This window comes from Hyperolius riggenbachi, chromosome 2 (assembly GCF_040937935.1).
Source record: "Hyperolius riggenbachi isolate aHypRig1 chromosome 2, aHypRig1.pri, whole genome shotgun sequence".
NCBI classification, from domain to species: Eukaryota; Metazoa; Chordata; class Amphibia; order Anura; family Hyperoliidae; genus Hyperolius; species Hyperolius riggenbachi.
In genome coordinates, this window is record NC_090647.1 from 321420712 (window position 1) to 321445749 (window position 25038).

The 25038-nt window shown below is 45.8% G+C and overlaps 1 protein-coding gene across 2 annotated transcripts in view; it reads left to right on the forward strand.

Moving 5' to 3' along the window:
• Positions 1-25038, forward strand: part of CEP85 (centrosomal protein 85) — a 48833-nt gene continuing 23795 nt past the window's right edge. Inside the window, exons 1-8 of one of the 2 annotated variants that reach the window (XM_068265477.1) lie at positions 2-259; positions 3036-3109; positions 4013-4150; positions 13936-14438; positions 14748-14866; positions 21655-21766; positions 21851-22036; positions 24095-24247. In XM_068265477.1, the coding sequence (XP_068121578.1) occupies positions 3055-3109; positions 4013-4150; positions 13936-14438; positions 14748-14866; positions 21655-21766; positions 21851-22036; positions 24095-24247 (1266 nt within the window). In that variant the 5' untranslated portion in view covers positions 2-259; positions 3036-3054. Of the gene's footprint in view, positions 260-3035; positions 3110-4012; positions 4151-13935; positions 14439-14747; positions 14867-21654; positions 21767-21850; positions 22037-24094; positions 24248-25038 lie in introns of both variants that reach the window. The other variant, XM_068265478.1, reaches the window with a different exon arrangement.

Consider the following 25038-nt stretch of genomic DNA (forward strand, 5'->3'; position numbering starts at 1 on the left):
TAGATCAGCGTTCACTGACAACAAGAACCTAACCTCACGCCCCTTCTGCCCTAAGCTCTGTTATTGGCTGCTGGCTGGCGTCGCACACGGCAATTGGAGGGCAGGGGAGCTGGGTTTGGTTACGTGCGGCGGGGAGACGGTTTGAAGGCGACTCCGCCCAGGTTCCGGCTGGCAGCGTCTATTCCGTTGAGTGAAATCGGGATTGCCGTGCTTCCGGTTACTGAGTCTGCACAGTCCGCATTACCCAAGTGTCTGTCAGGTAATCATTGCCGGTGGCCGCAGCCCTGAGCTCCGCAGCACGGGTCATTGTTGCCATACTGAACACACGTTATTTGGCTGCAATTCATGTAATATTTTGTTTGAATTAAGTGACACAAATGTGTAATAATTCTGTTGGTATAGTCATTTTATGTTTCAGATCATTTATAAAGACTGGAATGCAAACTGTAAAATAGAACTTACTCTGTAAAACCTTCATAAATACTTTATTATAGTGTTGTCCGGATCATGAACGATTCGGATCTTTGATCCGAATCTATTTTGTGAGTCGAATCCGAATCATCAAAATAAGTGATTCGGATCGCAAAAGGGGCGTGGCCAGGAGTGACACGCCCTCTCTAGGCGGGCTGCGGGTCCTGGAAGCAGAGTGAGATGGATCGCTCTGTTGGATGTAAGGGCTGGTTCAGACGGGCGTTTTTGTGGCGTTTAACGCAGCGTTTTTTGGGATCTACTGCCATCCCATGCAAGTGAATGGGAGCGTTTAGAGCTGGCTTTTGCAGGCTTTCATGAAAGCCTGGCAGTAGATCCCAGCGTTGCGTCTAGTCTCAAAAGCAACATGCTGCTTTCAGAGGCAGTAAACGTGAGGAAACAATAGCAGACACCAGAACTGCTAGCCTTGAACGCTTTTCAAAAGCTAGCTTTTAAACGCTGGCGTTTGAACGCAATGCCAAGCAAAAGCTCAGCAGACGCCCGTGTGAACCAGCCCTAAGGCAGCCTTGCAGGGAGACAGGTAGATGAGAGAGAGGGAACACATAGGTGCCACTGCCAGATATGTGTAGAGCACACATACTGGCTATAACGTGCTGCCGATTATAGGCTGGCTGTTCCTCAGTTGTGAACAGTGAACACATTGGAAGTTTTTGGCTCAGCTCAGGACAGCTCAGTAACTTTGCAGGCACTGTGATTGCAGCGCAATATGTTCCTCCTGCACTGCTCTAAACAGCTGCACTTCACTTCTGGGAATGCTTTCTTTCACTGTGACGTTTCCATTCAAGGTATACAGATGAACATATAGGTGAAATATATGTAAAGCATATATGATTGCAGCATGTGGGTATTGTGTGCAAACATTGCTGCTCTCTGCTCATCCCGCCTCCCTTCTCTGTCCACTCCCTGCTCTCTGTCCATCTTCTCCCCTTCTCTGCGTGTCCACCCCTCTCCCCTTCTCCTGCCCTGCTAGTCATTTCACCCCTGAATGCTTCCCTTGTAAAATGATCCGAGATTCGGATCAAAGATCCAGATCTTTTCAATGGTGTGATTCGAATCATCCGGATCATTGAAAAGATCCGAACTTCCCATCTCTACTTTATTAAGCCTGTTAAAAGTGGAATTCCAGGTAAGCCTTCAGCTTGGATGTGCTCCCTTGCACCCATGGCAACAGTGCACTGTCCTGTCTCTCTGTCTCTCTGTCTCTCTGTCTCTCTGTCTCTCTGACGCACGCACGCACGCACGCACGCACGCACGCACGCACGCACGCACGCACGCACGCACGCACACACACACACACACACACACACACACACACACACACACACACACACACACACACACACACACGATTGCTTTCTGTACATAATTCACATCTATCTAGATCAGGGGTCTCAAACTCGCGGGCCATTTGCGGCCCTCGTACAATATTTTGTGGCCCGCGCCGGCAAAAGCTTACTTATAGTTCGCTTCAGTGCTCCCAAGTAATCCGCCGCATCCCCGACGCTAAACAAGGGCGGCAGAGCCCCCAAATCGCCCGGGGGGCAATCCGCCGGCATTTCCTGGAAGGGGCAGAGCTTTCAGCTTCAGCTCTGCCCCTCCTGATGTCAATCGCCTCTGCCTGCCCCTCTCTGTGAAGGAAGAGTGAGAGGGGCGGGCAGAGGCGGCGATGTGCCGCGATTGATGTCAGCTCTGCCCCTTCCAGGAAATGCCGTCGAATTGCCCCCCGGGCGATTTGGGGGCTCTGCAGCCCTCGTTTTGCGGCAGGGAAGCTGCGGATTACTTGTAATGGGAGCACTGAAGCGAACTATAAGGAAAAATAGGAAAAATAGTTTGCTTCAGTGTGAATTTGATTTTGAAATAAAAATCAATGCAAGGAGGGGGGGGATGGGGCGGGAGCGATTGATTGATTGATTGATTGATTGATTGATTCACTTATGCGGCCCAGCCTCATCCTGACTTTGCCTCCTGCGGCCCCCAGGTAAATTGAGTTTGAGACCCCTGATTTCTAGATAGGATATTTAGAGTTCTACATTTTTTTTTTTTTTTTTTTTTTTTTTTTTTTGTATTTTATGGGCATGTTCCTCAAATCAGTACACTTCTGCCAGCTAAGGTGTGGTTCAATCATCACATCAGGTCCACTGCCTGACTGCAGCAGACCAACAGCATGTTGAATAGGTCCCTGATTTTCTTATGGATCCCTTTACTCATGTCCATTTAACGTGTTCATATTTGTCTTTTGCATTAATGCAACATACAAACCTGACAGGTACCATTATTTTTGGGTAGCGTATGTATTGCCATTCAACCAATAGAATGTTACTTATCCTCTCAGTGCAGTCACTGAAAGTGGCTGCCAGAGTGGTATTCTTTAGAAGTGGACACTTCTAATAGGGTTTGATTGCATTCATTGTTATCACCCCAAATGTCTCCAGAAGATAAGCGGTTTTGTGCTTATAACACAGATTTATGTACAATAGCTGCTATGTTCAGATACACCCACTAGTTATTTATTTTTTTTCACCACTAAATTGTTTTTGTTTCAACAGGGCAGCTCCAAACCCCAGTATGGAAGGTCTGGATAAGTTTATGGAAGTACGATCCCAACAACCCAGCATGAGAGGTAAGCAATATTTATATCTATATTAGGTATATATTAGGCTAAGTGCCTCAACCTTACAGCAAGAAGAAGTAGTGCCCTGCCCCCAGGGCCCGTCCTAGACTTTTCGCCGCCGCCCCCCCCCCCCCCCCCCAGCCGTGGGTGGGGGGGCGCCGAGTTGGAGGGGGTAGCGTGCAGGAAGTGGGTATTCGGTAGGTAGGGGGGTCGGACCCCCCCCTCCCTCACTTGGGTCCCCCATCTGCGCTCCCCCTCTAGCTTAACTTCAGCTGCAGCCGCCGCTATTACTATGAGGCAGTGGGCGGGGATGACTCACCTTCCGTGTTCCGGCGTGCGTTCCACTGTCGTCTCTTCCTGCAATGCCGTCCACTTACAATACAGTGGGCGGCATTGCAGGACGTGACGACAGTGGAACGCACACTGGATCGCGGAAGAGGTGAGTCATCCCCGCCCACTGCCTCTTAGTAATAGTGGCGGCTGAAGTTAAGCTAGAGGGGGAGCGCAGATGGGGGGGTCCGACCCCTCCCCGCCACTCTGCCCAATACCCCGTCCAGCTCGGCGCCCCCCACCCACGGCTGGGCGGCGAAAAAGTCTAGCACCGGCTCTGGGGGCAGGGCACTACTTCTTAGATCGATAGGATAGATACGGCTGGAGGGGGAGTGCATATGGGGGACCCAGGTGAGGGAGGGGGGGGTTCTACTCCCCGCCACTTAAGCTGGAGCACAGATGGCAGATGAGGGACCCAGGTGAGGGAGGGGGGGTCCGACCCCCCCCCCGCTGTGCCCAATACCCCCCTCCTGCCCGCTACCCTCTTATGCGGCGTATGCTACATCGCAGGTCTGCTAGTAACCTCTGTTTGCCTACAGATTCATACATATGAGTAACTTGCTGTGTTTCTGTCTACTGCAGGAGGGCTGCAGGTTTGCAGTACTTACACAGAATGGCAGACGCCACAGATAGTAAAATCCCTCAGTCGAAATGTTTTACTTCATGGGGGTAAACACAGGAGTGATGCTGCAAAAGAAATTATACCTGAAAATCTAGAAGGTGAGCCAAATGAATATTGGTACCTGTAAATCTGGGAGAAGACATTAAAATAAGATAATTGACTGCAGTGGTTGCATGAAAATGTATTTTGAGTGTACATCTGTTTGCTACTGCAGTGTAATCAGTGCTCATAACATGCAACTTTAAAGAGAACCCGAGGCAGGGGGGTATATGGGACACAGAGGCATGTTCCCTGCCTCATGGTGTGTGTGTGTGTGTGTCCGTGTCCCCGTCCCCATGCCGCTCTAAGCCCCTGCTACAACCTCCCAAAATTGGCGACAATAATTGTTGCTGATCGCAAGGGGAAAGAAGAAGGATTCCCTGCTCAAAATGCCCATTGGGGGCGTTCTTGCAGGCTTTCTACTGCTGCCGCCATTGGGCAGCTGTCTCTCCCTGGCCGCTCCCCCGCCTCCCTGCACGCTGAGAGAGCATCTCGCTCTCCCTCCAGCATCGTGACCCCAGAGGACACGAAAGTGAATGTGAAATGGTGCAGGGCACAGGCATGGCGTGGATGGCACCTACCTGATCTGCCCAGCCTCCTGGATCAGGTGGAATAGTTTTTGTTTTGATTTGATTTTATGTCCCCACCTCGCGGTGAGAGGGATATAGAGGCTGCCATATTTATTTCCTTTTAAACAATACCAGTTTCAGTCAGTTTTGTTGCTCTTCTGGCATTGGTAGTGTCTGAATCACACACCTGAAATAAGCATGTACAGTAGCTAATGTAGTCAGAAACACCCTATCTGCATGCTTGCTTAGGGTCTATGGCTAAAGGTATTGGAGGCAGAGGATAAGCAGGACAGCCGGGCGATTTGCATTGATTAAAAGGAAATAAATGTCAGCCTTCTTATCCCTTTCAGTTGTGGTTTGCTTTAACCGAATTCTTAGAAAGAACAGATAAGACTTGAGCGATGCAAAGCTATGATTGTTTAAAAGCTACCCCTATGCCTCAGAAATCTTCGTTTTATACGCTGTCTTAAATTAGATGGATATATACCGTTTTGTCTTCTGTCTGTTGATCACCGGCAGATTCAATCGCAGCAATTAAATCTGCCTGGAATATTGACTCATGTATGGCTGCTTTTAGACATGGTCTGTGAAAGTTAGGCCTGGGACCCACTACAAAACACAAATCGCAATCGCTAGTGATTTGTGACAGCTCTTTGCTAGCGATTTTGGGAGCAATTTCCTTGCTCCTATACAATACATTAGAATTTGCCTACTCACAATCGCTCTAGTGTAATCTGTCCCATTTACATTAGCAGATAGTTTAGGGATAAAAACAGGGAACACCAAGAGCCCCAATAGTGTAATTCGTACTGGACAAGGTGACAATAAGTTTGTATTGCTAGATACTCACAAGTCAGGGTCACCAGTAGGCAACCACTGTAAAGGCAGGTGGGGAGATTGTCCTGACCCCACTCAGGATTAAGAAGTCACTCTCTGTAGACAGGGAGAAAGGGTAGCAACCCTCCACCAAGGGTGGACTCAAAATTGTATACAATGAACAGAGGCGCCAAAAGTTATAAGATTAGATTAAATGAGCTTAAAAACCAACTTAAATGGCAAAATTGAAGGAGGAAGTGGTGGTCTTACCTCCCTCAAGCAGACACGACTGCGATTCAGACAGTCACACATTTATTAGGAACTCCAAAAAGAAATGCTACGCGTTTCGCAGTTTCAACCCGCTTCATCAGGCAATATAGGGAGGAGTATCAAACAATCTGAACAAGGAGTCAAGTTAAGCGCCTCTGAGGTGCTTAACTTGAATCCTTGTGCAGATTGTTTGATTGTTTCAAGCAAGGTCCTTAAAGGAGTCATCCGGGAAAATTTAACAAAATAAGCGCTACTTACGCGGGGCTTCCTCCAGCCCCAAGCTCCCAGCATGTCCCTCGCCGCAGGTCCGTCCCGGTCCCCGGCGATGACGTCAGAGCGACCTCCAGATTGCTCTGTACTGTGCCTGCGTGAGCGGCACTGTCAATCACCGCCACGTGGGCCAGAGCGGACGGCGCAATAGTTCTGCGCCTGCACAGTCCGCTCCGGCCCACGTGGCGGTGATTGACAGCGCTGCTCACGCAGGCGCAGTACAGAGCGACCTGGAGGTCGCTCTGATCTCATCGCCGGGGACCGGGACGGACCTGCGGCTAACGGCTGCGGGCAGAGCTGCGGCAAGGGACATGTTGGGAGCTTGGGGCTGGAGGAAGCTCCGGGTAAGTACCGCTTATTTTGTTAAATTTGCCCGGATAACTCCTTTAAGTAGTTAAAAGCCATTAATAAACAGTGCCTGCTGCTCACAGGAATAGATAGGATCCATTCACATTAGCCCGTTCCAGTGAGCAGAACCCAAATATGAGTCCTGCATGACTTTCCGGATTGGCAAGAAGCAGATGCGGATGGAATCTGTGAAAGCCAGTGAGAATGGACTGTGTCATTGTGCCATCATCCATTCGGGTTCTCTGCTGCTGCGATTCTCTGCACAGAAGATCCAAACCCCATCAGAAACATTGGGCTCCCATTGGTTTGCAGCAGAACAATGGAAATCCTTCTCCTGAAGGATTCTCATTGGTTCACTGAGTGGTGAACCAAGGAGAATACTCCCTAGTACTCGGAAAGGATTCTCCAGGGCTGTGGAGTCGGGGCAATTTTGGGCACTTGGAGTCGGAGTCGTTCATTTCATAAACTGAGGAGTCGGATGATTTTTGTACAAAATCCACAGCCCTGTTAAAGAGGAACTCCAGTGAAAATAATGTAATAAAAAAAGTGCTTCATTTTTACAATAATTATGTATACATGATTTAGTCAGTGTTTGCTCATTGTAAAATCTTTCCTCTCCCAGATTCACATTCTGACATGTTTTACATGGTGACATTGTTACTGTGGGCAGATTATGTAGCTGGTCTGGCTTTAACAGACAGCTGTAAGCAGCTATTTCCTGTCTGAACATTGTTACATTGTGGCAGTTTGCCCAGAGTACCGTACGGTACCAGAGCCTCTTGTGGGAGGGGTTTCAGCACAAAATCAGTCATACAGCGCCCCCTGATGGTCTGTTTGTGAAAATCATTATTTTTCTCATGTAAAAGTGGGTATCAGCTACTGATTGGGATAAAGTTCAATTCTTGGTCGGAGTTTCTCTTTAAGTATTAGACTTCGGAGTCGAGGAGTCGGAGCCATTTTAGGTCGGAGCAGTGCTTTTCAGCGCTGCTAGATTTTGGCGCAGCCGGCGCCTCCATAGACTTCAATAGGAATCATTCCTATTGAAGTGCTCAGTGAGTAACGTCTGCACTATCAGAAGACAGAGCCGAAGTTGCTTAAAAACATAATAATTCGGCCTCCAGCAATCGCTGGAAGCCGAATTATTTCATTCCCCCACTATCCATGTCGGCCTGGAGGGGGAATAGTAATTAAATCGGCCCGGACTTGTGCAGAAGCAGGATCAGCTATATAACGCTGTATCCTGCGCCCAAGTCTACCGGCGCCGATTTCAAATGTACGCATTTTAGGTACCCGGAGTCGTGGTTTCATAAACTGAGGAGTTAGAAGATTTTTGTACCCCCTCCACAGCCTTGGGATTCTCATTGGTCTTTTATACTCAAATGGGAGCCTGATATTGTAATCGGACTCGGATCTATATACATATCTGCTGTGTAGAGGACCCAAGTGAGGTTGGCAGAAGAAGAGGACCTAAATAGAGGATGGCAGGTGAAGCAGATGGGTGGCAATGCGAGCAGAACCACATGTACAACACAGGCTATGTGAACAATGCATGTGGACATGTGACAGAACCTGCACGAATCCTCTGTTGCCACTCCATTGTGCATCCGGACAGTATGAACCCAGCCTTACACAATGGGGAAAACCCACAAGTAGATACGGCTGTACAGGATATGGTCTTACTTTAGTAATGGTGGCCATACACGGTACAATAAAAACTTTCGATTTTCCCGTTTATTCGATCTAAATGATCGAATTGAATGAAAGTTGAAAATATTATTTTTTTTTATCAAGAAATTCGAGCGATTATCCCGTTTTTTCGGGAAAAATGATCGGACATGCTGGAAAAATCTTTATATTCGATCTAATGGAATAATCGAACTAAATTATCTAATTGAAAAATTGTACCATGTATGGCCACCTTAACCACTTCAGGACCACAGTCTTTTCGCCCCTTAAGGACCAGAGCCTTTTTCTCCATTCAGACCACTGCAGCTTTCACGGTTTATTGCTCGGTCATACAACCTACCACCTAAATGAATTTTACCTCCTTTTCTTGTCACTAATACAGCTTTCTTTTGATGCTATTTGATTGCTGCTGCGAGTTTTACTTTTTATTATATTCATCAAAAAAGACATGAATTTTGTCAAAAAAATGACTTTTTTAACTTTCTGTGCTGACATTTTTCAAATAAAGTAAAATTTCCTATACATTTGAGCGCGAAAGTTATTCTGCTACATGTCTTTGATAAAAAAAAAAACATTCAGTGTATATTTATTGGATTGGGTAAAAGTTATAGCGTTTACAAACTATGGTGCCAAAAGTGAATTTTCCCATTTTCAAGCATCTCTGACTTTTCTGCGCACCTGTCATGTTTCATGAGGGGCTAAAATTCCAGGATAGTACAAATACCCCCCAAATGACCCCATTTTGGAAAGAAGACATCCCAAAGTATTCAGTGAGAGGCATGGTGAGTTCATAGAAGATTTTATTTTTTGTCACAAGTTAGCGGAAAATGACAGTTTGTGACAAAAAAAAAAAAAAAAAAAAGTTTCCATTTCTTCTAACTTGCGACAAAAAAAAATGAAATCTGCCACAGACTCACTATGCTCCTCTCTGAATACCTTGAAGTGTCTACTTTCCAGAATGGGGTCATTTGTGGGGTGTGTTTACTGTCCTGGCATTTGGGGGGTGCCTAATTGTAAGCACCCCTGTAAAGCCTAAAGATGCTCATTGGACTTTGGGCCCCTTAGCGCAGTTAGGCCGCAAAAAAGTGCCACACATGTGGTATTGCCGTACTCAGGAAAAGTAGTATAATGTGTTTTGGGGTGTATTTTTACACATACACATGCTGGGTGGGAGAAATATCTCCGTAAATGACAATTTTTTTATTTTTTTTACACACAATTGTCTATTTATAGAGATATTTCTCCCACTCAGCATGGGTATGTGGAAAAATACACCCCAAAACACATTATACTACTTCTCCTGAGTACGGCGATACCACATGTGTGGCACTTTTTTGCACCCTAACTGCGCTAAGGGGCCCAAAGTCCAATGAGTACCTTTAGGATTTCACAGGTCATTTTGAGAAATTTCGTTTCAAGACTACTCCTCACGGTTTAGGGCCCCTAAAATGCCAGGACAGTATAGGAACCCCACAAATTAACCAATTTTAGAAAGAAGACACCCCAAGGTATTCCGTTAGATGTATGGTGAGTTCATAGAAGATTTTTTTTTTTTGTCACAAGTTAGCGGAAATTGATTTTAATTGTTTTTTTTCACAAAGTGTCATTTTCCGCTAACTTGTGACAAAAAATAAAATCTTCTATGAACTCGCCATTCTCCTAACGGAATACCTTGGGGTGTCTTCTTTCTAAAATGGAGTCATTTGTGGGGTTCCTATACTGCCCTGGTATTTTAGGGGCCCTAAACCGTGAGGAGTAGTCTTGAAACCAAATGTGGCAAAATGACCTGTGAAATCCTAAAGGTACTCATTGGACTTTGGGCCCCTTAGCGCACTTAGGGTGCAAAAAAGTGCCACACATGTGGTACCGCCGTACTCAGGAGAAGTAGTATAATGTGTTTTGGGGTGTATTTTTACACATACCCATGCTGGGTGGGAGAAATATCTCTGTAAATGACAATTATTTGATTTTTTTTACACACAATTGTCCATTTACAGAGAGATTTCTCCCACCCAGCATGGGTATGTATAAAAATACACCCCAAAACACATTATACTACTTCTTCTGAGTACGGCGATACCACATGTGTGACACTTTTTTGCAACCTAGGTGCGCTAAGGGGCCTAACGTCCTATTCACAGGTCATTTTGAGGCATTTGGATTCTAGACTACTCCTCACGGTTTAGGGCCCCTAAAATGCCAGGGCAGTATAGGAACCCCACAAGTGACCCCATTTTAGAAAGAAGACACCCCAAGGTATTCTGTTAGGAGTATGGTGAGTTCATAGAAGATTTTTTTTTTGTCACAAGTTAGCGGAAAATGACACTTTGTGAAAAAAAAACAATACATATCAATTTCCGCTAACTTGTGACAAAAAATAAAATCTTCTATGAACTCATCATACACCTAAAAGAATACCTTGGGGTGTCTTCTTTCTAAAATGGGGTCACTTGTGGGGTTCCTATACTGCCCTGGCATTTTAGGGGCCCTAAACCGTGAGGAGTAGTCTTGAACCCAAATGTCTCAAAATGACCTGTGAAATCCTAAAGGTACTCATTGGACTTTGGGCCCCTTAGCACAGTTAGGCTGCAAAAAAGTGTCACACATGTGGTATCGCCGTACTCAGAAGAAGTAGTATAATGTGTTTTGTGGTGTATTTTTACATATAACCATGCTGGGTGGGAGAAATATCTCTGTAAATGACACATTTTTTTATTTGTTTTACACACAATTGTCCATTTACAGAGAGATTTCTCCCACCCAGCATGGGTATGTGTAAAAATACACCACAAAACACATTATACTACTTCTCCTGAGTATGGCGATACCACATGTGTGACACTTTTTTGCAGCCTAGGTGCGCTAAGGGGCCCAACGTCCTATTCACAGGTCATTTTGAGGCATTTGTTTTCTAGACTACTCCTCACGGTTTAGGGCCCCTAAAATGCCAGGGCAGTATAGGAACCCCACAAGTGACCCCATTTTAGAAAGAAGACACCCCAAGGTATTCCGTTAGGGGTATGGTGAGTTCATAGAAGATTTTATTTTTTCTCACAAGTTAGTGAAAAATGACACTTTGTGAAAAAAACAATAACAATCCAATTTCCGCTAACTTTTGACAAAAAATAAAATATTCTATGAACCCATCATACACCTAACAGAATACCTTGGGGTGTCTTCTTTCTAAAATGGGGTCACTTGTGGGGTTCCTATACTGCCCTGGCATTTTACGGGCCCAAAACTGTGAGTAGTCTGGAAACCAAATTTCTCAAAATGACTGTTCAGGGGTATAAGCATCTGCAAATTTTGATGACAGGTGGTCTATGAGGGGGCAAATTTTGTGGAATCGGTCATAAGCAGGGTGGCCTCTTAGATGACAGGATGTATTGGGCCTGATCTGATGGATAGGAGTGCTAGGGGGGTGACAGGAGGTGATTGATGGGTGTCTCAGGGGGCGGTTAGAGGGGAAAATAGATGCAATCAATGCACTGGGGAGGTGATCGGAAGGGGGTCTGAGGGGGATCTGAGGGTTTGGCCGAGTGATCAGGAGCCCACACGGGGCAAATTAGGGCCTGATCTGATGGGTAGGTGTGCTAGGGGGTGACAGGAGGTGATTGATGGGTGTCTCAAGGTGTGATTAGAGGGGGGAAATAGATGCAAGCAATGCACTGGCGAGGTGATCAGGGCTGGGGTCTGAGGGCGTTCTGAGGTGTGGGCGGGTGATTGGGTGCCCGCAAGGGGCAGATTAGGGTCTAATCTGATGGGTAACAGTGACAGGTGGTGATAGGGGGTGATTGATGGGTAATTAGTGGGTGTTTAGAGGAGAGAATAGATGTAAACAATGGATTTGGGAGGTGATCTGATGTCGGATCTGCGGGCGATCTATTGGTGTGGGTGGGTGATCAGATTGCCCGCAAGGGGCAGGTTAGGGGCTGATTGATGGGTGGCAGTGACAGGGGGTGATTGATGGGTGGCAGTGACAGGGGGTGATTGATGGGTGATTGACAGGTGATCAGTGGGTTATTACCCGGAATAACAGATGTAAATATTGCACGGGCAAATTGATAAGGGGGGGGGGTCTGAGGGCAATCTGAGCGTGTGGGCGGGTGATTGGGTGCCCGCAAGGGGCAGATTAGGGTCTAATCTGATGGGTAACAGTGACAGGTGGTGATAGGGGGTGATTGATGGGTAATTAGTGGGTGTTTAGAGGAGAGAATAGATGTAAACAATGGATTTGGGAGGTGATCTGATGTCGGATCTGCGGGCGATCTATTGGTGTGGGTGGGTGATCAGATTGCCCGCAAGGGGCAGGTTAGGGGCTGATTGATGGGTGGCAGTGACTGGGGGTGATTGATGGGTGGCAGTGACAGGGGGTGATTGATGGGTGATTGACAGGTGATCAGTGGGTTATTACCCGGAATAACAGATGTAAATATTGCACGGGCGAATTGATAAGGGGGGGGTCTGAGGGCAATCTGAGCGTGTGGGCAGGTGATTGGGTGCCCGCAAGGGGCAGATTAGGGTCTAATCTGATGGGTAACAGTGACAGGTGGTGATAGGGGGTGATTGATGGGTAATTAGTGGGTGTTTAGAGGAGAGAATAGATGTAAACAATGGATTTGGGAGGTGATCTGATGTCGGATCTGCGGGCGATCTATTGGTGTGGGGGGGTGATCAGATTGCCCGCAAGGGGCAGGTTAGGGGCTGATTGATGGGTGGCAGTGACAGGGGGTGATTGATGGGTGGCAGTGACAGGGGGTGATTGATGGGTGATTGACAGGTGATCAGTGGGTTATTACCCGGAATAACAGATGTAAATATTGCACGGGCGAATTGATAAGGGGGGGGTCTGAGGGCAATCTGAGCGTGTGGGCAGGTGATTGGGTGCCCGCAAGGGGCAGATTAGGGTCTAATCTGATGGGTAACAGTGACAGGTGGTGATAGGGGGTGATTGATGGGTAATTAGTGGGTGTTTAGAGGAGAGAATAGATGTAAACAATGGATTTGGGAGGTGATCTGATGTCGGATCTGCGGGCGATCTATTGGTGTGGGGGGGGTGATCAGATTGCCCGCAAGGGGCAGATCAGGGGCTGATTGATGGGTGGCAGTGACAGGGGGTGATTGACGGGTGATTGACAGGTGATCAGGGGGGATAGATGCATACAGTACACGGGGGGGGGGGGGGGTCTGGGGAGAATCTGAGGGGTGGGGGGGTGATCAGGAGGGAGTAGGGGGCAGATTAGGGACTTAAAAAAAAAATAGCGTTGACAGATAGTGACAGGGAGTGATTGATGGGTGATTAGGAGGGTGACTGGGTGCAAACAGTGGTCTGGGGGGTGGGCAGGGGGGGGTCTGAGGGGTGCTGTGGGCGATCAGGGGGCAGGGGGGGGGGGAATCAGTGTGTTTGGTGCAGACTAGGGTGGCTGCAGCCTGCCCTGGTGGTCCCTCGGACACTGGGACCACCAGGGCAGGAGGCAGCCAGTATAATAGGCTTTGTATACATTACAAAGCCTATTATACACTGTTGCAGCGGCGATCCGGATGCCAGTAACCCGCCGGCGCTTCCGAACGGCCGGCGGGTTACGGCGAACGGGGGGCGGAGCCAGTCCCCGGCGGCTGATCGCGTCACGAATGACGCGATCGCCGCATAGCCACTCCCGCAGCCGCCCCCGCCGATGGGCGTATTGCGGTCGTTTGGGCCCGGACTTTGCCGCCGCCCATCGGCTGGGGGCGGTCGTTAAGTGGTTAAGGGTGATTTCTGAGTTCCTTTGATCTAAACGCGTATGTTTATTTACCTGGTATAACTTTGTACATTTGTGAAATTGGCCCATTATGCACATCCCATTTGTTTTATCATATTTCATTTGACAATTTTTCTTTTTCAGATTTCTGTAATGCCAGTGGTAGTACTCCCTTTCAACCAATCAGAAACCAGGTTGCTATCCCCACAGCTCATGTTGTGCCTTCAACTTTAGCATCATGCACTAGTAATGTATGCACTCTAGACAAAAACTCACTTCCTGCAGATGCTGCTTTATCAGCTTATCCATATTTATCAACTTTAGAGCCCTCTACAGCGGACGACACAAAGAGGTTTGAAATGCCTAATATTGAACCAACTCTTAACCAGTCGGCTCTGCTGAATACTTTCTGCAATGATCCAAGACAGGATATGGCTAACACAATAGCAAATCATTACAAAGCGCTGCCTGAGAGCAAAGAGATTGGAGGAATAAAGTCTAATAGCAGAGGAGGGCACTTGGAGGCCACACATCAGGCATGGGGGTTAGATCCATACAAAAAGCCTCCTGGAGCTGAATACAATACATGGAGCCAACTTCAGAATCAGTACACAGAGAACTTAAGGCTAAAGATGGAGAAATTGCAGGTAAATAGATGTATCTGTGTGGCTTTGGTGGACAAAATTGTGGATTAGTATGCTTTTTATTCAGCATTCTCTCAGCAGCCTTCTGCCTGTTTGGCCAGGCATGATCTATGATGGGTAAGAAGGATAAGACTATTCCTCCCCACTGCAAGTAAAAACCGATAAATATCACATGAGAAAATGATGCCCAAATTAGTTTATGGCTGCTAAATCCATTCCAAACCATCCTTTCCACCAATTAGTCTTCTGTATGTGTACATAGGGTGTACTGTTATGTATATAAGAACACTAAATAAAAATCTTTCCTTTCAGTTTGCTAGAGATTATTCCACCATGCCAACATATCCTGTAGCACTGCACCAGAACCCAAATGACTGGGAGAGAGCGGTGAAGGCCAATGATCATCTGCTGGAAAAAGAGATGTTGGAATGGTAGGGGAAGATGTTATATGACTTATTTGTATAAAAAAAAAAAAAAAAAAAAAAAAAAAAATAAATTGTGGAACACTGCTTACAGAATGTACCGTATGTCTTTTATTTATTTTTTTATGCCTCTGTAGAATGTATTTGTATCAGCCTGAGTGGGTGTTAAGCAGTTGCTTCTTGCTTGATTTGCTAGCTCCTCTAAGGGCCAGTGCACACCAAAAACCGCTAGCAGATCCGCAAACGCTAGCGGTTTTTGAGAGGTTTTTCAGAGTGATTCTAGGCATGTTTTTAGAGAGATTTTCTAAACATGCCTTGTGTTTTTGGAGCGTTTTTGTATTTTGTTACAGTACAGCTGTATCTGAACAGCTACTGTAACAAAAACGCTTGGAAAACTGCTCTGATCTAGCGTTTTTCAGAGTGGTTTTCCATTTTCCTATATTTTACATTGAGGCAGAAACACCTCAGAAATCTCAAAAATGCTGCAGGACCCGAGTTTGCGTTTGGGGAAAAAAAAATAGCCGCTCTGGTGTGCACCAGCCCATTGACTAACATTAGCCAAGCGGTTCCCGCCCCCCCCCCCCCCCCCCCGAAAGCGTTTAAAAAAAAACACTCAGAACCCCTCTTGGTGTGCACCAGCCCTAACCCTCTGTTCCACGGGCAGCTAAACTGCTCGTGTATTGAGCAGTTCAGCCTCCTGGCCACAAGTGCCATTCAGCTGTAACTACTTGGAGCTGAATGTCAGCATTTGGTAACACCACACATATCAAGTTCGACACGTGGTAGCGTTACCCCCACGGTATAATGCTCGGATGCAGCAACTCCATGGGTGGCCTCCTGTGCCAAGCGCTAGCAAGTGCCCAGTCAGTGAACAGGGATTAGCTGACTAAGGCAGTTAAGTTTACCACCTTCAGCTGCCCGTGGAAAAGACATCACTGTGGCAGTGTACACTAATGTTTTAGAATGCATTAGAAACTGAAAATGTTTTAACTGTTTTGTATAAGTGTTCCAGAATACCAGTTTGCATGTGGAATACTGTACAGCTTGCTAGAATACATTCATGAAGAGTTCCGTGGCCAGGCCTCTTGCAAATTGTAATGTTGTATGAGTTGCGTACCTGTGTTGTGACATTGGTCTCTTTCCACAAATTGATATCACGGCTTCAGCCTGCAAAACATGGATGCAGAAACTGCTTGGGGGTGTGGCTTGTTGGTTGATCTAATAAATGTCACTGCAAAGGTGTGCGCAAACTACTAAAGGCTTAGGTCAAAACTGTGGCTTCGATTTTTGGGGACAAGAGTTTTAGCACTTGCTTCTAGTTAAAGCTGCAGCAAAGTTAAATTACCTGTATACACAATTACTTGAAGAACAACTTCAACCCAGGATTGATCTACACAAAAAATCTTTACCTTTTGTGTAATAGTTCAACAGGGAAATCTGTGTGGCTGATATTTGAGTGAGTGATGTTTTATGCTGGGGATGCACGGTACGTTTCTGTACCGTGTATCGAGCAACTGATCCGGCCAGCTGATAATATTCAGTTGGTCCAATCACGCTGCTCGATTCCCGCCGGCGGACAATGGCAGAGAATCGAGCAGCTGATAAGGAGCGCCGGCGGAAATCGATCCGGCGGCTAATCGGCCGCCGGATCGACCCGTGTATTCCCAGCATTAGCCATGGTTATGACAGTTTCCTGGCTTTTAAAGAGACTCCGTAACAAAAATTGCATCCTGTTTTTTATCATCCTACAAGTTCCAAAAGCTATTCTAATGTGTTCTGGCTAACTGCAGCACTTTATACTATCACTGTCTCTGTAATAAATCAATGTATCTTTCCCCTGTCAGACTTGTCGGCCTGTGTCTGGAAGGCTGCCAAGTTCTTCAGTGTTGTGGTTCTGCTATGAACTCACTCTTCCAGGTCCCTCTCTGCACACTGCCTGTTTGTTATTTAGATTAGAGCAGCTTCTCTCTTCTCTCTTATCTTTTACAAGCTGGATAAATCGTCCTCTGAGCTGGCTGGGCTTTCACATACTGAGGAATTACAAACAAGGGCAAAGCTGTTTGCAGGAAGAAAAGAGCAGCCTGAAACTTCAGTGCATGGGGGAAAGAAACACACAAATGATCTCTTGAGATTCAAAAGGAATGCTGTATGCAGCCTGCTTGTGTATGGATGTATTTTTCTATGTGTGGACATACTGTACATCAACCTACTTCCTGTTTTGGTGGCCATTTTGTTTGTTTACAAACAAACTTTTTAAAACAATTTTTAACCACTTTTAATGCGGCGAGGAGCGGCGAAATTGTGACAGAGGGTAATAGGAGATGTCCCCTATCGCACTGGTATGTTTACTTTTGAGCGATTTTAACAATACAGATTCTCTTTAAGTTTCATTCACAGTGCCACGTTGCGAAGCTACGTTATAAAGTCTAATGCAGCTTACCGCGCTGCAATGATACCATGGGCCCTTCACAGTGCGACGTTATCGTCGCATTGAAAAATGTTGCATTGTGGTAACTCGCTGCTTACAGTGCGTTACCTCTAAACGCAGACACAATGCGACTTTAACATCGCATTAAAATGCAACGTCCCACTGTGAATATGCCCTTAACCTTGTTGCATTGTGAGCGATAACGTGGTGTTAAAGAGAACCCGAGGTGGGTTCTGACAATGCAATCCACATACAGAGGCTGGATCTGCCTATACTGCCCAGCCTCTGTTGCTATTTCAATTCCCCCCCCCCCCCCCCCCCCCCGCACTCTGCTATCCCACATAAATCACAGCCGTGCTGTTGACACACAGCGTGTCGCAGCGGGCTGTGTTTATCTCTGTACTGTCAGTCTGCTGCTCAGAGGGAGCAGCAGACTGACAGAGCTCCGGTCCCCGCCCAAGTCCCGTCCCTCCCCGCTGATTGGAGGGAAGGGACGCGGGCGGGACCCGGAGCTCTGCAGGAGGCGGGGGAGCATGCACAGTGACAGTACAGATGTAAACACAGCCCGCACAGCGCTGCTGTGATTTATGAGGGGTTTCAGGGCGCAGGGGAAACTTAGGGGGATTGGGATAGCAACAGAGTATAGGCAGACCCAGCCTCTGTATGTGGATTGCATTGTCAGAACCCCACCTCGGGTTCTCTTTAAAGGGACACTGAAGTCTGTGGAAAAAAATGAGTTTCTCACCTGGGGCTTCCAGCAGCCCCCTGCAGCTGTATTGTGCCCACGCAGACTCCATCAGATGCTCCTGGCCCCGCCGGCAGCCACTTCCGGTTTCGGCGACAGGAGCCGACAGGCAGGGAACACAAGTGATTCTTCACGTTCTCAGCAACAATAGCGCCCTCTATGCTGCTATATGATATATATTCTATGGTATAGCAGCATAGAGGACGCTATTGTGGCTGGGAACGCGAAGAATCGCTCACGTTCCCTGCCTGTCGGCTCCTGTCACCGAAACCGAAAGTGGCTGCCGGCGGGGCCAGGAGCATCTGATGGAGTCTGCGTGGGTACAATACAGCTGCAGGGGGCTGCTGGAGGCCCCAGGTGAGTAAAACTCATTTTTTTTTCCACAGACTTCAGTGTCCCTTTAAGCATGCAGTACCTCACTCCTGCAGGCTCACAGAGTATCTGGATACTGCATGCAAAACTTGCAGGTATCATAGAAATTTACCAGGCTAGGTATTGTCATACTGCATGCATTATTCAACATGCAATAGTGTGTCTGAGGCCTCAATCTGATCAACATGTTGATGAACACCTTTATCAATAGAAACCATCATTAACCCTCTGCACTCACAAGAAGCTGGAACTCTGTTAAAAACAAATTGAATACAAGTTGTATACAATTGCACTAAATGGAGAATATTCACTTCCAAAGTGGTTTGCATGCTGAAGCATGGGCCTTTGAAAGGATGAGCCTAACTTCCCTTGCTTGTGTACCTTTTATGATCAGGCTGCTAAAATAAAGGTGTTTAGAGCCACTTTGTAGAGTCCATACGCAGTCCAAAGCCGGTTGATTGTGCAGACTTCTTTATTTTACTGTGACTTGTTTGTTACCTGCTGTGTCTGAAGATGACTGTGGTATACTGAATCCTTCCCACTAATTCCTTGATTATTGGTACATGTATAGCAGAGCCAGCTCTTTGCTTGTGGTCCGTATGATAAAAAATTGGTAATTCAAGTTTTCTAGTAGAATTCACACTCTGTCTCACAAAACAAGTAATGGTTATTTGCAATGACTGCAACTCCTCCTCCTTTGTGACTGCTTGTCAGATAAATGCTACTGCGCACTTTATCCCAACCGGAATAATTTGTTTACTCTTGGCATACGTTATACGGTTGTCTTAATAGATTGGATTCTCTAAAAACCTCAAATTAACAATCGATATAAAAAGCATCATTGATTGAGGTAGATAAAAAGATTGAGTGGGGATCAGGCAGAAACTGCATGAGAGATGAGCTCTGTAGCTTTGTACTGCAGCATACAGTATACAATTTGTGGCATTAGATCCTACCTCTGATGAAATCTGATGTGATGTCCACTGAGGCAATGTGGTAAATATTATCCTATTACCAAGGTTGAACCTAGTGTTTAAAGCTCAATTGTAGGCATACCAAAGACAGAAGAAACCTCAGGTTTATTGCATACAGACACAGAACATTGTAGTAATCATGTTGGCTAAAATATTGTATTCTGATTTGAGTTTTCTTTAAAAATGTGGCATTGTTTGGCCATGTATACAGTGGAATCTAGGGTTGCAACGGTATGAAATTCCACGGTATGATAACCGTCAAAAAAAAATACCACGGTATGAAGGTATACGGTATTATACAATTATTTGGACCCCTCCCCTTACATTAATGTGCCCGTCCACCCCAGTGTGGGGTTCCCCACTCCCTCTGGAACTGTAAAATGGCTCACCCTGCTCCTGCAAAAGTCCTGCTGGCGTAAGACATAGGTGTAGCCAGTAGTAGGTGGCCATATCATAGGTAGCCAGGAATAAGTGTAGCCAGTAGTAGGTGGCCATAGCATAGGTAGCTAGGGATAGGTGTAGGTAGTAGTAGGTGGCCGTATCATAGGTAGCCAGGGAAAGGGTGTAGGCAGTAGTAGATGGCGGTAGCATAGGTAGCCAGGGATAGGTGTAGCCAGTAGTAGGTGGCCGTAGCATAGGTAGCCAGGGATAGGGTGTAGGCAGTAGTAGGTGGCCGTAGCATAGGTAGCCAGGGATAGGGTGTAGGCAGTAGTAGGTGGCCGTAGCATAGGTAGCCAGGGATAGGGTGTAGGCAGTAGTAGGTGGCCATATCATAGGTAGCCAGGAATAAGTGTAGCCAGTAGTAGGTGGCCATAGCATAGGTAGCCAGGGATAGGGTGTAGGCAGTAGTAGGTGGCCGTAGCATAGGTAGCTAGGGATAGGTGTAGGCAGTAGTAGGTGGCCGTATCATAGGTAGCCAGGGAAAGGGTGTAGGCAGTAGTAGATGGCGGTAGCATAGGTAGCCAGGGATAGGTGTAGCCAGTAGTAGGTGACCGTAGCATAGGTAGCCAGGGATAGGTGTAGCCAGTAGTAGGTGGCCGCAGCATAGGTAGCCAGGGATAGGGTGTAGGCAGTAGTAGATGGCCGTAGCATAGGTAGCCAGGGAAAGGGTGTAGGCAGTAGTAGATGGCGGTAGCATAGGTAGCCAGGGATAGGTGTAGCCAGTAGTAGGTGGCCGTAGCATAGGTAGCCAGGGATAGGGTGTACGCAGTAGTAGGTGGCCGTAGCATAGGTAGCCAGGGATAGGTGTAGCCAGTAGTAGGTGACCGTAGCATAGGTAGCCAGGGATAGGTGTAGCCAGTAGTAGGTGACCGTAGCATAGGTAGCCAGGGATAGGGTGTAGGCAGTCATAGGTGGCACAAGTGGAAAGGAAAGGGTGCCGGCTATGTAATACTGCATAAAATGCCCAGCTTACCAGTCCTGTTTGTAGAGCTTGGACCGGGCATTGAGTGGCAGCAGGATAACGAAGAATGGCAGAGGGATATCAGAGAACATTCAGCGCGCAATACTGAAGAGGCAGATTTCAAAGGCTGTCTCTTGATTGGCCGTGATGGACGGGACAAGAGCCTCGTTACTGAGCCAATCACTGCTCTCGCTCTTCTGCTTCGTTCGCGCTCCAGCCGATGGGGGAGCAGTCTCTGCGTTCCAGGTGCGTCATAGGACGCGTGTCCCATCCGGCACCTGCGCAGTGCATCAGCAAGCCTCCCGCAACCAGGAAATAGCTTCGGGGGCTTGCTTTTCATGGCGGTAGACAGGGAAATGTGAACGGCGGCGATGCGGAAGCGGCGAAAAGGCAGCGGGAAAAAACTGTATTTTGCAAATGTGCATGGTATGATTACCATGTGCATGGTATGATTACCATGCACATTGAAACCGTGATATACCGTAATACCGGTATATCGCGGCAACCCTAGTGGAATTGCACAAAACCTGTTGAAAGCCTGGACCTAGGGTCTGAATGCTTATAAAGTATGCCTGAACTGAGATGGATAAAATGTTCATGCATTTCCTTCTAGTACAAGTTAAAGTTTTTAGTTACCCTTTATTTAACCACAAGGGAGATTACCTCTTCTGAGTGTTTCTTTCGGCTGCAAGGCTAACAACCTTTCCAGTGTTTGTTTCAAAACCCTGGTGCACCTTTTTTCTTACTGTTTTCTAGCTGTTTTAGTTGTGTATCTACTGCCCACATTTTTCTACTCGCGCCATATTTTGGAGCTCAAAGCGGTTTCATTGATGAGATTGGCTTGCAAGTAAAAGGTGTCTTTGCTCACTATTGCAGGCAGCGGCAGCACATTTTTCAGCTGGAGCAGAGGATGAGAGAGATGCAGACGCACAGCACTATGTTAAGCCAACGTAACCCTTATAATGACATGAGCGTCATCAGGTTGCAGGTAAATGCCTTTTTAGATCAGCAAATCTGTCCCTGCTTAACTCTAGCTGTAAATCAATAACTTGGCTGTCTTGCTTGATTTTAGGACCTTCAGCGTGAAGTGACTTTCCTGAGAGCTCAGTTTGCAGAGAAGACTGAATCTTCAGCCCGTGAGAAAGTGGAGCTGGAGAAGAAGCTCTGTGCTGTAGAGGCAGAGAATAAGGAACTGAAAGAGGCCATGAAGACAGCAGCCCAAAAGCATTCTGATGAACTGAAAAAGCAAGATGAACGTGTGAGTACTCATGATACAACTCCAGAGATGCTGTACACTTTCTTCCTGGGGAATATCGCTAGGTAATGAGTGACAATTCCGTACCATTTGGAATTGGACCACTCTAAATCAGATGCAACTGTATCATCATGGCCCTAAAACAAACTATATGAATAAGCCATATAATGACTCACAGCACTAACCTTAAAGCAACTGAAGGAGGCTTAGATTCTAAAACCTCATATTGTGCCGTGAAAGATGAATTACAAGTCCCAACATGCTTTGAAAAGCGCAAGCAAGTTGCCAGCTAGAGTAGCCACAGTGTCAAGAGGTTGCCATTGTAAAGAACGTAATTTGTAGTCCTTAAAATATATAGTCAGCGTGAAAAGTGAAATATTTGACCTTCATTTGGAAATTGCAAACACAAAATTGTAAATTTAAGTAAACACAATAAAATTTAAGCTGTCTACTACTCCCCCCACCCCTATAGAATATACAGCCTTTTATTTCCCAGTCTGCTGCAGGTCACAGCAGCTTCTGTCTGCTAGATCAGGTGCAACCTAACACAAGTGCTTGATAGCCACACTTTCACTGCAGTAGAGCACCTGGCTTTGCTGTTTTTTTTTTTTGTTTTCCTTATTATAAGAATACAGCAAAAATTTGACACCTAGTACCCTGGCAGCAGTCTTGGTGGCGGGAGTTAGTTGGGCATTTAAAGGAGAACTGTAGTGAGAGGTATATGGAGGCTGCCATATTTATTTCCTTTTAAGCAATACCAGTTGCCTGGCTAACCTGCAGATCCTCTGCCTTTATTACATTTAGCCATAGACCCTGAACAAGCATGCAACAGATCAGGTGTTTGTGACATTTTTGTCAGATCTGACAAGATTAGCTGCATACTTGTTTCTGGAGTGATTCACACTACTGCAGGCAAATGGCTCAGCAGGGCTGCCAGGCAACTGGTATTTCTTAAAAGGAAATCAATATGGCAGCCTCCATATACCTCTCACTACAATTCTCCTTTAAAAGGAACCCGAGGTGAGAGGGACATGTCTATTTCCTTTTTAATAATGCACATTGCCCAGCAATGCAGCTGATCTGCTGCCTCTAATACTTTATTTCATAGACACTGAACATCAGGTGTGTGATTTAGACTCTACTGACCAGAAAGATCAGCAGGACTGTCAGGCAACTGATATTGTTTAAAAGGAAATAACTGGCAGCCTCCAGTCTCGTACCTCGGGTTCCTTTTTAAATGTTTGATAGCAGTGTTCAGTATAGAGTAGATAGTAGTGTTGGATGTGAAAGTTATCGTTTCATGATCAATGAGGTGAGGCCAAGGGTTGGGGTGAGAGAGAGGAAATAGTGTGCTAATTGTGTGTGGTATGTTTGTGTAATAATGGATTTTTTATGTGCTATAATTTGGGAATATTTTTTGTGCAGTGCTCAGTGTACCTGTGACCAATGTTTTTCTGTTTCAGTAGAATTGCTTTTTTAAAATATAGAATAAAAAAATTTAAACTACACCTTCACTGATATGAGAACTTTTCCTCCACATAATTATGTGGATAAACATTTTACTGCTTTATCTTATCAGGTCTTTTGGGGTAATAGAAACATTTATTTACTTGAACATAATTATAGAAAACTTGTCCATCCGTATGTCTCGATTTCTTCACAGCTGATGATACATTTCTGTGCCATGAATGTAGCCATATTAAGCAAACATCTATTTTTTTTTCAGAAAGCTGACTTTAATAAGTTTTATGTGAAAAGATAGATTGTAGCTCGCAAGGCCAGGGACCTCCTCACATTGTTTATTTTACTGCAATTTACCATATGAATGCGTACCAAGTTTAGTGATATCTCAATCCACACATTAACTATGTATGTATTTGTACTTGCATTACCGGATGTCATGACTGTACAGTGTCTTGATCTTCTCATGTATATGTTCACCAATATTTTTTTGTGCAATGTACAGCGCTACGGAAGATGTTGGCGCTATATAAATAAAAATAATAATAAAATGACAGAATCACTTTTTTTTTTTTTTTGTGCTTGCTGGATTTGTTTCAGGTGAAAGGAAGGGAAAGGCACATAAATTCTTTGAAAAAGAAGTGTCAGAAAGAGGTGGAGCAGAACAAGGAAAGGCAGCAGAAGATTGAGACATTGGAGAGATACCTGGCTGATCTCCCCACTGTGCAGGACCATCAGAAACAGCTTCAGAAGGTGAGATTCACCCTTGTGTAAAATAGTTTGCAGCACACCCTCATCTGTGACACTAGTAGACAAAAGTGGGAAATAAACATCAAATCAGTATAGTAAAGGTAAATAATGCACATGTAAACAAGTATTGCATACAGCCTGTATAGTGCAGCTAGGTCTTCTTACATTTTTGTGTATCAAAGCACAGACAATCCCCTACTTACAACTTGAGTTACAATGTTTCTGAGACGCAAACAAAGTTTTCTTTTTGTACAAAGTACATGTTTGTTTGTTTTTTATCACATATTTGTGCTGTTAAATGTTACAGTATTTTATATAAACTGTTATAAAAAGCTTAAAACCGTTTAAAAGCACATTGAAAACAATAAAAAAAACAGTTTGTATTCTCTGTCCTAATCCAGAGTTCTCTAAAAGTATATCATTTATCCACATTTCACCATGTCTAACACAGGACTCAACTTACAAACCATATACTGGAACAGAACCTGTTTCTAAGTAGGGGGCCTCCTGTATTGTACAAATTACTGTAAGTCTCTGTGTGAATATTACCTCATTTAGTCTACCGCTAAAGTTTTAAAACTATATCCCCTTTTCACAAACAGGAAGAGTAGACAAGGCATCGATCCAGTGCTACGGAGACTTTATTGTATAATGTACACAAGCGCAGACAGTGAAGCAATAGCAACAATATACCGTACCAGACTGACCACTCTTTCACTGAGATTCTGCCGCCTCAGAGACCAAATGTATTACTTTTTATACTTTTACTACTTTTGGTCTCTGAGGAAGCAGAA